Source organism: Pleurodeles waltl, chromosome 1_1, assembly GCF_031143425.1.
Source record: "Pleurodeles waltl isolate 20211129_DDA chromosome 1_1, aPleWal1.hap1.20221129, whole genome shotgun sequence".
Lineage (NCBI taxonomy): Eukaryota > Metazoa > Chordata > Amphibia > Caudata > Salamandridae > Pleurodeles > Pleurodeles waltl.
The window spans coordinates 397,312,510-397,326,660 of NC_090436.1; the positions used below are offsets into that span (position 1 = coordinate 397,312,510).

Sequence of the window (14,151 nt, forward strand, 5' to 3'; positions counted from 1 at the left end):
AACTACTTCAGGAGTTGAAGGCCAATTTAAGTGTGCATGTTCTACATTGTACAACACTGCAGTTGACATTCCCTTATCAACCCTGATGACCAGAACATGCTGTTCACTAATGAAGACTAGTTCAGCATTATGTTGCCACATGACAGGGGACTTAGAGAGGCAATTCTCAAATATAGCAGTTTTAAAATACTACGAGTTACACTGGTCCATGCACAAACTACACCTATTCAATGGGAGCCTAGACTCGAACTGTTGCAGATGTGGTCAGTCGCGATGTGACATTCTACATTTCTTATGCCTTTACCCCTCCCTCTCGAGCTTCCGGACACTGATGGCATCCTCTTTGAGAGCCTGTTGTGAGTACCACTTTTCTCAGCATTTTTATTTATGTTACATAGTATGTCAGACATCCCTTAAGCAACCATCCATTAGAGTATATGGTTTGCAAGAGTGCTTTCTGTTTCAGAGTTATGCATACTAAGGCTCTGGAAATCAGCGATGATGCCAACATATTCTGACAAGGTAAAGGAAATGATGGTTATTGCTGGATATGAGCACATCCTATATAAGCTTAATGATCAGTTGGCCACCATTGATGGATTAGGGAACATTTTTTTTAATTGCTTCAGGGTTCAACACGGATAAAACCGCCCCACCCCAGCACCATCACTTGCTCACTCGTCTGTACCATCAGGGCAAAATATTTTTACATCATGCAGTCCTATACCCTCTTTTATTGTTCCTGTGATTCCCCCTCGTAGCTGTTGACAAATAATTGTTTTCTTATTATGTAAAGGTGCTTCATCAATTACCACACCTCTTCCAAATATGATGACACCCTACATGTCATATTGTATGTTGCCGTCCCACCTATTCCCTGAAGGTTTGACCTTTCCTCAGAGACCTTTATGGTTGCCAGTCTCACATGCTACTCTCTCAGAGAGATCAGTTGCAGAAGAAGGTGTTAGGAGGCTACCAACCACCCTAGCACTGCCAGTGCCCATGAACCCTGTCCCCTCCACATCTACACTGATTCCCACTCATAATTGTTTTTTTAGAATTCTAGTGACCTCTCTGTAGGAAAATGGCTCCCTGTTGTAGTTACCCCCCTCTTTTTGCCTGGTATTGATGCTGACTTGACTGAGAAGTGTGCTGGGACCTTGCTAAACAGGCCCCAGCACCAGTGTTCTTTCCTTAAAAATGTACCATTGTTCCACAATTGGCACATCCCTGGCACACAGATAAGTCCCTTGTAAAAGGTACAAGTGGTACCAAGGGCTCTGTGACCCGGGAAGGTCCCTAAGGGCTGCAGCATGTGTTGTGCCACCCTAAGGGACCCGTCACCTAACACATGCACACTGCGATTGCAGACTGTGTGTGTTGGTGGGGAGAAAAAGGTAATGTCGACAAGGCATCCCCCTCAGGGTGCCAGGCACACAAAATACTGCCTGTGGCATAGGGCAGTCACCCCTCTAGCAGGCCTTACAGCCCTAAGGCAGGGTGCACTATACCACAGGTTAGGGCATAGCAGCATGAGCAATATTCCTCTACAGTGTCTAAGTCTATTCTTTGTAAGTACAGTGTGACCATATTAGGTATATGGTCTGGTAGTTTGTCAAAACGAACTCCACAGCTCCATAATGGCTACACTGAATACTGGGAAGTTTGGTATCAAACTTCTCAGAATAATAAACCCACACTTATGCCAGTGTTTGATTTATTACAAAATGCACACAGAGGGCATCTTAGAAGATGCCCCTCTGTATTTTCCCCAATCCTTCAGTGCAGGACTGACTGGTCTGTGCCAGCCTGCCACTGAGACAAGTTTATGCCACCCTGGGGTGAAATCCTTTGTGCTCTCTGAGGGCAGAAACAAAAGCCTGTACTGGGTGGAGGTGCTTCTCACCTCCTCCTGCAGGAACTGTAACACCTGGTGGTGAGCCTCAAAGGCTCATGCCTTTCGTTACAGCACCCCAGGGCATCCCAGCTAGTGGAGATGCCCGACCCTCCGGCCACTGCCCCCACTTTTGGCAGCAAGGCAAGAGAGCATAATGAGAAAAACAAGGAGGAGTCACCCACCAGTCAGGACAGCCCCTAAGGTGTCCGGAGCTGAGGTGACCCCTGCCTTTAGAGATCCTTCGTTTTGAGATTGGAGGATTCCCCCAATAGGATTAGGGAAGTGCCCCCCTCCCCTCAGGGAGGAGACACAAAGAGGGTGTAGCCACCCTCCAGGACAGTAGCCATTGGCTACTGCCCTCTTGACCTAAACACACCCCTAAATTCAGTATTTAGGGGCGACCCTGAACCCAGGGAATCAGATTCCAGCAACCTACACAAAGAAGAAGGACTGCTGACCTGAAAGCCCTGCTGAGACGACAACTGACTTGTCCCCAGCCATACCGGCCTGTCTACATCCTCAAAGAACCTGCACAGCGACGCATCCGACAGGGACCAGCGACCTCTGAAGCCTCAGAGGACTGCCCTGAACCCAAAGGACCAAGAAACTCCCGAGAACAGCGGCACTGTTCACAAACAGCAACAACTTTGCAACATTCTTTCAACTTTTAAAGTCTTCACTCTTCCCGCCGGAAGCTTGAGACTTCACCCTCTGCACCCAACGCCCCCGTCTCGAGCTCCAGGGAACCAACACCACCAGGCGACTGCGACCTTGTGAGTAACCTAAGACGACCCCCCCTGGACTCCCACAGCGACGCATGCAGAGAGGATCCAGAGGCTCCCCCTGACCGCGACTGCCTGGAACAAAGAACCCGACGCCTGGACCAAGCACCGCACCTGCAGCCCCCAGGACCAGAAGGAACCGCACTCCAGTGCAGGAGTGACCTTCAGGCGACCCTCTGCCTAGCCCAGTCAGTGGCTGGCCCGAGAAGCCCACCTGTGCCCTGCCTGCACCGCTAGAGTGACCCCTGGGTCCCTCCATTGATTCCTATTGACAACCTGATGCCTGCTTTGCGCACTGCGTCCGGCCGCCCCTGTGCCGCTGAGGGTGTGTTTTGTGTGCCTACTTGTGTTCCCCCCAGTGCTCTACAAAACCCCCCTGGTATGCCCTCCGAAGACGCAGGTACTTACCTGTTGGCAGACCGGAGCACCCCTGTTCTTCATAGGCGCCTATGTTTTTTGGGCCCTCCTTTGACCTCTGCACCTGACCGGCCCTGTGTTGCTGGTGCGGTGACTTTGGGGTTGCCTTGAACCCACAACGGTGGGCTGCCTATGCCCAGGAACGTGAACTTGTAAGTGCCTTACTTACCTGAAAAACTAACCAATACTTACCTCCCCCAGGAGCTGTTGATTTTTGCACTGTGTCCACTTTTAAAATAGCTTATTGCCATTTTAACTAAAACTGTGTATGTTACTGCTCTAATTCAAAGTTCCTTACTTACCTGTGTGGAGTACCTTGCATTTTACGTATTTACTTCAAATCTTGAATCTTGAGGTTCTAAAATAAATTAAGAAAATATATTTTTCTATAAAAACTATTGGCCTGGAGTTAACTCCTTGAGTGTGTGTTCCTCATTTATTGCCTGTGTGTGTACAACAAGTGCTTAACACTACCCTCTGATAAGCCTACTGATCGACCACACTACCACAAAATAGAGCATTAGAATTATCTAATTTTGCCACTATCTTACCTCTAAGGGGAACCCTTGGACTCTGTGCACATGATCTCTTACTTTGAGATACTATATACAGAGCCAACTTCCTACACTCTCCCTGTGAATTTGTGCTGATGTTGCCTCTTATACTTCTTGGTTCATGTCCTGCATGAGGTCCCATTGTTATCAATAAAATGTTCAATAAAGAGTTGCCTCACAAAAATAAAAGTTAGGATTCTAGTTGGATTTAGTGGCTTAGGGGATTGGTCAGATGTGTCTGGCTAGAAATAGAATTTGGGATTCATTTTCCACCATCAAAACCTTTGTGGTTCTGCTGTTGTTTAAGAAAGTCACTTTGCATTCACTGTCTCAAATCATGCACACATTTCTTCAATGCAGAGGGCATAGTGAGACCATCTGAATCAGTTCTCAAAGAATCAGCTTATCCTTTATGTTAACTAATGTAAGCCTCGATGGTAAATCAGTTCAGCTACACAATTTAGTTAGATATTAAAAAGCATTGGTCCAAATGATTAGCCTTGTGATACTCTGTTGATTGTTTCCGACACCATAGAAGTCGAAATAGAGAGGAACAGGGTCAGCCAACTAAAAGTCCGACTCCCATTGAAGCAGGATGCCAGTCACTGCATTTAAATCCAGAATGATGATAGCACTAATGCTTTTAAGGTCTACTACAAGACTGAGCTCATCAACAATTGGTATAAGGACACAAAGCCTATCACTCTTAGCTTTCAGCTCATCTTGAAATTAGTTTAGGAGGCTTGTTAGAAATGGGGTTTTTGGTTGGCAGTCAGGTTACCCTCTGTCCAAGCAAGAACCCTCACTCTAGTCAGGGTAAGTCACACACAATCCAAATTATCCTGTGCCCACCCTCTGGTAGCTTGGCACGAGCAGTCAGGCTTAACTTAGAAGGCAATGTGTAAAGTATTTGTGCAATAAATCATACAATAACACAATATAGCACCATAAAAATACACCACACAGTGTTTAGAAAAATATATAATATTTATCTGGATAATTGCAGGTCAAAACGAATAAAGATGCAATGGGAAATTGTAGAGATATCACTGAAAAGTGATATAAAGTGTCTTAAGTCTTTAAAAAGCAAACAAAATCTCTTTCTAGCCGCAAAGGGCCGCAGAAGAAGAGATACGTGGAAAAATGGTGTGTGCATCGATTTCTCCCCTGCACACACAGACTTGCGTCGTTATTTTTCATGCGGGGAAGTCGGGCGTCGTTTTCCGGCGCGCGGACAGTCTCTCTCTGTGGTTCGCGGGATTACCAGATGTCCCGGGGGTCGTTCCGGTGGGCTGTGCGTGGAATCTTCTCCCTCACGGCAGGCGTCGTGTCGATTTCCTTTCTGGAGTTGGGAGGCGTTGTCCAGGCGAGGCCGTGCGTCGAAGTTCCGGTCGCACCGCAGGCGTCGCGTCTAATTTTTCACCGCAGAGCAAGCTGTGCGTCGAATTTTTCGGCGCACAAGGCATCCAAATGAAAAAGAGAAGTCTTTTTGGTCCTGAGACTTCAGGGAACAGGAGGCAAGCTCTATCCAAGCCCTTGGAGAGCACTTCAGCAGCAAGGCAAGAGTTCAGCAAGGCAGCAGTCCTTTGTAGAAAGCAGTCAGGTGAGTCCTTTAGGCAGCCAGGCAGTTCTTCTTGGCAGGATGCATGTTCTGGTTCAAGTTTCTTCTCCAGCAAGTGTCTGATGAGGTAGGGCAGAGGCCCTGTTTTATACCCAAATGTGCCTTTGAAGTGGGGGATACTTCAAAGAGTGGCTATGAAGTGCACCAGGTCCCCTTTCAGTTCAATCCTGTCTGCCAGGGTCCCAGTAGGGGGTGTGGCAGTCCTTTGTGTGTGAGCAGGCCCTCCACCCTCCCAGCCCAGGAAGACCCATTCCAAATGCAGATGTATGCAAGTGAGGCTGAGTACCCTGTGTTTGGGGTGTGTCTGAGTGAATGCACAAGGAGCTGTCAAGTAAGCCCAGCCAGACGTGGATTGTAAGGCACAGAAAGATTTAAGTGCAAAGAAATGCTCACTTTCTAAAAGTGGCATTTCTAGAATAGTAATATTAAATCCGACTTCACCAGTCAGCAGGACTTTATATTACCATTCTGGCCATACTAAATATGACCTTCCTACTCCTTTCAGATCAGCAGCTACCACTTCAATACTGTATGAGGGCAGCCCCAATGTTAGCCTATGAAGGGAGCAGGCCTCACAGTAGTGCAAAAACGAATTTAGGGGTTTTACACTATCAGGACAAGTAAACTTCACAGGTACATGTCCTGCCTTTCACCCACACAGCACCCTGCTCTAGGGGTTACCTAGGGCACACATTAGAGGTGCCTTATATGTGGAGAAAGGGGAGGTTTAGGCTTGGCAAGTACTTTTAAATGCCAAGTCGAGGTGACAGTGAAACTGCACACACAGGCCTTGCAGTGGCAGGCCTGAGACAAGGTAAAGGGGCTACTTAAGTGGGTGGCACAACCAGTGCTGCAGGCCCACTGGTAGCATTTAATCTACAGGCCCTAGGCACATATAGTGCACATTACTAGGGACTTATTAGTAAATTAAATAGTCAAATCAGGTATGATCCAAGGTTACCATGTTTAAAGGGAGAGAGCATATGCACTTTAGCACTGGTTAGCAGTGATAAAGTGCGCAGAGTCTAAAAGCCAGCAAAAACAGTGTCCAAAAAGTGGAGGGAGGCAGGCAAAAAGTTAGGGGTGATCACCCTAAGGCTGTCAGGTCTAACAAGGCTCTATCTGTTTGAAAACTGCTGTTGGTGTGTTGCAAATCTTTCCAGTAATTGTGTTGGTAATTAGATTGGTGGCTGGAAAAAATTGCTCATATCCTCAGAGTTACCAGAAAATGTCTTTTTGGAAAAGGTGACCACCACATTTCTGAACTTGGAACATGGGTCATCAACCTTTGATGAGCAATCAAAGAGTTATTAAGGCACAGGAGCAATCATGAAACTTTGGGATCAGTAAATTTTCTTCCTCTGAAGATCAGTTGGCAATATGTAAAGGTGTTGGCTTTGCAGTCTCTAATGAATTTCAAATAAAATGTAATCAACTAAGCATTTATTGAAATTATCACATAGATATTTAGTAGGACATAGGACCGTATAGTTCCTGCAGGGGCATCAGACTCCTTAACAATGTTAAATAGTTATTTTGCTTTATTTGTGTATATTTAATACAGTTGTAAATGAAGGTCTTAGCTGTTTTCGATACAATTGTAGACTTCCTTTGTTATTCACGGAAAAGGCAGTTTTGCCAGATCGAAGTTAGGGGCCAAAGATTACATATTAGGCATTGTTTTTCAGATAAGACCTCTATTAAGCATGGATTACCTCTGTGAGAATTGGTTAGCATTTAGATATTTTAGGTATTTGTATATTAGGTGCAATTTCAAGTGAATTTTTTTAAGCGATTCAAATGTACTCACTCAAAGAGTCAAGAAGGGGTGCTGACTGATATAAGGATTAACTAAATAAATCACGTTCAGCTTATTCCACCTGAGAATAAAAATTTTTTTAGAATCAATAAAGTCAGAAGATTGATAATAGGACAACAATAATAAGCCTGTGATCCGTTCAGATCCAGGGGCAATAGAATAGAAAAGTATATTAGTTCCTCTCCCTAAAAAAGTAAATCCAGACTATGGCCATGCTTTGCTTCTTGACATTTAATATTGTCCTAGTACAAAGCCTGTGGAGGCATTTAATGTGTTAGTCCCTGGATGAGGCTTTGAATCCCTTACATTTGAAGACTCCCAATACCACTGGGCAGTCAGAGTCGATACATAGAGATAGTATATGAAGTTCTTGCCCAGGAGGGAACCACAGCAAAAGTGAAGGTCATTGGGCTTAGGCTATTACAGAGGGGCGGCATAAGAATACAAGAAGAGATGAAAAACTAACTGAAGACCTAGCTGAGACACCCAAAATCCTAGCACCATGGAGTAACCCTCTAGACAGTAGACCACCTTGAACACCAAGCTTAATAGAGACAATTATAAGATATTACCTAATTAAAAAAAATAAGTTAGATAACAAGCAACATAGCCATAAAAAAAAGTGATGAGAAGAAAAAATAACTTAAACCGAAGCCAATTTAACACAACATATCAAATGCTAATATCTGTAATGGAAATAAAACGGTATAATATTTTATGTAAACAAAGTTAAGCTGTATATCTGAAGTTTTAAAAAGTGCAACTGCTCTAGGCCTATTGAAAGAAGGCGAGTCAGGTAATGAATGGCTACCCCAGACTGGGTTGGGCAAACCCCCAATAAGAAATTGCCCTTTCTGGGACACCAATCCTAACTGATGGGGCCCTGTACAAATATAGAGAATTTCTCCCTGTAAAAATACTCTCAGTCGAAGTAATTTGAGTAGTATAGTGTAGTATTGTATTATAGAAATTGTTAAGTCACAGTTTTCCTTTATCCTTTTCACATTCGTCCCAATAGGTTCGTTTTTGCACAAATGCAGTATTAAAACCCTTATTTACAGGATCCTTGATATATCCATATTTGCTTTTCCGCTGTCACCTTATAATCACTTTGCCTTGTTTAAACAACATTCTGTTCATGAAAGCTAAACGTTGTAATTGCAGTCAGCATCTATGCTTAGATCTACCTTGCTTGCAGAGCTCGATTTTAATAGACGTGTTGTATCTGAAATCCTATATTCTTACCTACATCATTTTTCCTATTACTACTTTCACTTTGTTTTCAATAAACCTTTCCCTGTATGAAAACTAGAATTGTCATGCGAATTGTACATAGCTAAACCTGTAAAATTAGAAATCATACCGGGTATCTTGTCTTATACATTCCTATAACACCATCTTTGGATTCTGGAAACATTCGCAAACCGCTTATCCTTCGATCTCCTGGTTTGTCACCAGAACCCCTTCATGGCAATATAGGGCATATTATCTATCCCATGTATCTATCTATCTGCAAACAAGTGTCTTGGCACTGAGTCAGTTTTCACACTTGACATTCTCATAGTGGCCATGGGCGGGTGTGCTGGGCCATGGTAAGGACTGTAGAAGCCATGCTGATCTGCATCCAGGAGCAATGTACTTGGGCATAGTGTGGGTCTTGGGTGTATTGCGATATTGCTGGAAGTAGGATGAAGGAGAAATATAGAGAGGAGTAGGCGCAGTCTCAGCAGCAAATCAAATTAATATAGCTGCTGTAAGACAAAATCCAGTCAGGCTGGCTTGCCATAGTGGAAGAGTCTACTCACCAGAACGTATCTCGCAAAATGAATCACCAGGCTGTATCAGCTGCCTCAAACCCAGGTGCTGGCTCATTGAAATGGACCAATAGTGTCAGTCGCCTAGTAAAGAGTCAGGGTTTGTGCCTGTGTTACGGCCACAGCCCTAGAGGAGTACGACCAGAATGTAAATATTGAACCAAAGGTACATGTATCCTCTCAAGCACACAGCCTATGAGTAACAGCCAGCTTTTCTACAGCAAATACCAAGCCATGCTGCAGTCTCCTAGGTCCTCCAGTCATTACGAAACTGGCAAGAGCTCCACACCAATCCAAGGGCCCCACACTATATCACCATCTAGAAATTGTTGTGAGCACATCAGTACCAGAATCTCTAGACCTGCTTGTCATCGCTAACTAAAATATGTTTATTAAAGAAGTTGTTTTCATTTTAAAGTGTGATTAAGTAACGTCTAACAGAAAGTTAGAAAGTAAAAGTTTTTTTCATACAAGCCATATTAGCTGCATGGGTGGGGAGGTGGGGAGGTGTGGAGCCTCGAAGTGAGGGGAAGAGGCAATGTCGGTAGTAAACACAGCATGAATGCAGTTTCAAAATAGCAGTATAGATTTGCTTAAAGGAACGGCAGGACTATTTTGAGGAGGATTGTAGGTTTCACAGTAGGTCGATCTAAGTGAGGAAAGATACAGTAGTGTGGTTCCCTCCGCTGACCTATGCGCCCCTTAAAACAGTGCTCCGTTTTCTATGTGCACTCATGGACGTCATTTGGGGGCCGCCAGGGGTCGCACCTGTGACCCCTGCCACTGCCTTTGCGACACCTAGTTTCAGAGGTGTCAAAAGCAGTGCTAGAAACACAGTGGCAGCTTTTCGTTATGGACGTTCGTTGGGGCTCCTTTCTCATTGTTTTCCCCCATTTTTTTTTATTACACTAACAGTGAAAAATGTTTAATTATTCACTTTTAGTGTAATTTAAAAAATGTAGCACAGTTAGCTGAATTAGACCCTCCCTCACAGCTTCGGGAAACAAAAAAATATTTTACATGTATGTTGTGTGCATGCTTCAGGGTGTCTGTTTAGATGATCAAATGAGTGTGAATGTGTGTATGTGTAAGCATGTGTATGTTTGAGTGGAATTGAAGGTCAAAATGGGTGTGTGACGTAATTTCCGCTATCCCTGGCATTCTGATGAATTGACGTTCATGTGTGCACTAGGAAGATGTAATTATCAGTTTCAGACCAGAGAGGGAGAACTTTACTACAAAAAAGCAATAGGAAAACACCCGTCTACAAGCAAAGATATATCAGGAATTTGCGCTAGGACAAGACCGGTCCACATGCAACGATATTTACGTCAGGAAATTGCTTATCACAAAAACTTTTTATAACACGTATCCTTTACTTCATTCCCCACCCCACCAGCCCCAGTACAGAATTAGGCATGCTTCTTTTCCTGCTTTGGAAGGGTTAAGGGCAGTCTCATACCAAGGCTCTGGGAAACTCAAATAAACATTTTAAAGGACTTTTTTACGTTGTCTATATATAATTTTATGTGCTAAGATCTCTATTCACAGTCCTCCAATTATCTCATGAAGGGGCGTCCTCCTTTGAAACAGAAACAGATTCCGAAATACACTCTGTGTTTACCGTTACTTTTTTGGGGGGATTTCAAGAGTAAAAATAATTTTAGCTCAGTATGTAGATACTTTGTTTTAAATGCATTGTTGTTTTGTTTTACCCACGTTTTTGTTCGTAATATTTTCCTAGTTCAGTAGGTATTAATTCTGTAAACCTGTATGCTTTTTGGTTTATGCTTTTTCCTTCTTATTGCATTTCTGCCCAGTTAGTTTTTGCAGCTGTCGGAAGGGGCATATACGTCTACAACATTGAAATGAAGCGTGTGATTGCCTTCAGGAGATTAGCCCATGACTCGAATTTATTGCATATTGCAAAGCTGCCAAATAGGTAAGAAAGCTCTCATTAAGTACGGCTATGTTCTTTTCTGTTTTTAAAAGGCTTTATCTAGCACGTATAAAACAAAATACAAGGTATAAGAGTTCCAACACAATAAAACATGAGCATCGATACCATGAGAACAAGAAAACCTGTTAAGTAGCAGTATATGTAACCAAGATAAGAACGTGAGAACAGTCTGATTTAAGATGAGAGCAAAACACAATGTAATAGAAACGAATAGCTGAATAAGCCTATATGGTAAAGAAGTGAAGATGAAAAGAGAAAGAGAAGAAGGAAGGTGAAGTTGAAAATATGTTGAAGTGGAAAAGTCAAAAAGTAAAGAGAAAGAACTATGTTCTTTTAATAATAAGACATATGCTAAGATGTTTTAGTACCGACTGTTGAATAAGAAAGTGGCAAGAATCTTTGTCTTTAAGGAAAGCATTTTCAGCTTTGATGTGATGGTTCTTGTACAGTTCATTACAAGTTATTGTGTGTAATTAACAAGAACGATTGTGGATGCCCAGCTATAGAATGATTTTGATCGGTTAAGAGAAAAAGGTATGCAACTGTCTTGGCTCAGGGACGGCTTTACGCTTGAAAAAAAATGTGATGAGCGATATTTCATACCGGTATTTTCTGAGGTCGCAGTGTGACCCATATAAATGCGTGGCTGACCAACTTGTAACTTCTCCAAGACACCGTTCACAGCGATCCGTCACAAAGAAGCAATTGTCATCAAGGAAAGGAAGTAGAAGCAGACAGTTGAACACGATAAAATAATTGTAAGAAAGCAGTTGTCAATTTTTAAACATATTATATGAGAACAAGAACTCTAAAATAACATATCATGAACGTCAACTGTAGTTTGGTATATTAAAAGAAATAAGGGCCAGATGTACAAAATCACTTTGTGATCGAAAACCCTGCAATTTGCTTAAACACAAGCTTTGCCACTGCTGAATGTTTTTTAGTATTTACTTAATCCATTTTGCAGTTTACTAGTTCCTTACCAAATTGCAAAATGTATTTAGAAATGCATGCTGAATTGCAGTTTGCAAGGGGGATATTTTAGGCATCCCTTTCAAAATGCGCTTTGCAATGCTATCTATCAATGGTTTGCAACTCCAATTTGGTCGCAAACCATTGATAGATTTCCTTCTGCCCAAAGGAGGTGGTAGCCCATTCGTAAGGGGGCTTGGGTCCTTTTGAAACCTCTTTCGCTTTGTGAATTTCAAAAAATGCTTGTATAAACTTGGCAAAAACCTTTCATTAGGCTATTATTACTTGTGCAAAGCCCTCTTTTTAAAATTCAGGTATGTTGGCAGTGTGCTCATAAAAGTATTTGCTCACACTTCCTGTGAAAACCTCCTGTCAGTGAGGAGTGTGGCATTACAGAGTGGGAATGCTCTGCAAGTATGGGATTACACAAAAACGTACTCATTTGTGTGTATTTGCAAACCAATTCCAGACCTCCTCCCACCCTAGAAAAAGTCAGAGATTTACTGTTGTTTTTCATGGCGTGAAAGAGAAGAGTAAATCTCCCAAAATGGAGGTGTAAGCCAGTTCGTTTTTCCACAGGAAAAATGTTTCCGTTTATTTTCTCTTTCCAAAAATACATATGTATATTTTTGCATGTGAAAATGGAGTACACATATTTTCCAGAAGTATGCCTTATATTTGTGTACTTGTAAAGAGCTCTATCGCCTGCGAGTGTATCCTGGTGCTGAGCAAGTTTATGCCTGTCCCTGCCTAGAGTAGGTTGGTAATTGAAAAAACAGGTTTTCAACTTCTTATGGATTTCAAGAAGAGAGGAGGAGACTCTAGTGTGGAGTGGGAGGTTGTTCCATGCTTTAGGAATGATGTAAGAGAAAAGAGAACTCCTGTCGTCCTGATCTGGTTCTCTGTATGCAAGATATGTGTGCAAGTAGGAGCCTTGTGAAGTGGAGGTGTGTGGGTGAATGGTGAAAGTAGATACGACTATTGAGGTAGGTGGGCTTAAGTTGTGTAGTGCCTTGAATGCATGTGTGTGAGGAGTTTGAAATTAGCGTGTTTGTGGATAGGGAGCTAGTGGGGCACTTTGAGGTGTGGTATGATGTGGGTTGTGTGTTGCAGGTTGACGATGAGTCTGGCTGTCAAGTACCTGATGGTTTTTATTCTTCTGGTAAGTTCATTGGTGATTTCGTCAGAGAGCAGGATGGAGGATGTTCCCATAGTCCAACTTGCTAGTGACTAGGGTATGAATGGCAGTTTTTCTGGTGTTGCTTGGGAACCATTTGAAGATCATCCTCCGCATGTTCAGGGTGTGAAAGCAAAATGCAGTGACAACTTTGACTTATGACAATTTCAGGGTTTCTTGAGTACTACTGGGGAAGCTTTGTGAAGTGGTTCATGTTGTCAATCTGCACCCATTACAGATGTTCCTTTGATGCAGACTTAAAACTCACCTTAAAAGTCTGGCCCACAGTATTCAATGTAGATGAGGTGATCTGGTAATCCTTCGAGTGTCTAGTACTAAAGAGATGGAGGCACTAAATCACAGCACATCGTGCGTATGACTATAGGAAGAGGCTAAGGATGCAGTGGACATGAAGAGCACTCAATTTTACTTAGACATAATCCAAAGAAGGCAGAGATGGAAGAGGCATGAAAACGAAAGTATTCCATTGTGAGTAAAAGTGATTTCTCTAGTAAAAGGGAGGGAATGGCATTGATGTCTATCATTCTTGTACCTCAAGTTTTGTCAGCAAGTAGACCAAATATCAAGAGGCCATGAAATCTTCATCCCTACATTTCTGTTCTAGCTTCTGTTTGTTTCTACTTGCGTGCGTCTGACTGTATCTGTGGAGCATGTGACAATAGGTGTGCCTGTATGTTTGTTATTCATGTAAATCAACCTTTGTGTGTTGGCCCATAGACATGGTTACCTGGCTTAATGTGGCATTGTTCTAACATTCTACCAATTCTCACTCTCCTTTGGGCCCCAATCCTTCAACTATTTAGTCTACCCACCCCCTTCATTTAATTTTCTGATGCTCTCAGAATCCCTCCCCTTCACAGCCCCACCTGCTAAACCTCTTTAGTGTATGCTTACAGGGTCTCAGCCACCCAGTGGGAGGCGGAATCCACCAACTTTCTTCAGGTTGGCAAGCAATCACAGCAGGCAGGTGGGTGCTACAAATTGATTTTAAAGGCTGCGCCTTAACCTTTCTTTTGTTCCTGCTGCACTGTCAACCGTCTTTCCAACAATTGATGGAAGTCCATCTCTCCATTTTGCGGCAAGAAGTCGAAGGATTTTGGCCAAAGGGGCTATA

The 14,151-nt window shown here is 43.0% G+C and overlaps 1 protein-coding gene across 2 annotated transcripts in view; it reads left to right on the forward strand.

Annotated features, from left to right (window-relative positions):
* The window catches only part of WDR41 (WD repeat domain 41), a 404,073-nt gene that overhangs the window by 325,458 nt on the left and 64,464 nt on the right, over positions 1–14,151 (forward strand). For both annotated transcript variants that reach the window (XM_069223450.1, XM_069223458.1), the window contains exon 10: positions 10,725–10,846. In XM_069223450.1, coding sequence (XP_069079551.1) covers positions 10,725–10,846 — 122 coding nt within the window. The remainder of the gene's footprint in view (positions 1–10,724; positions 10,847–14,151) is intronic.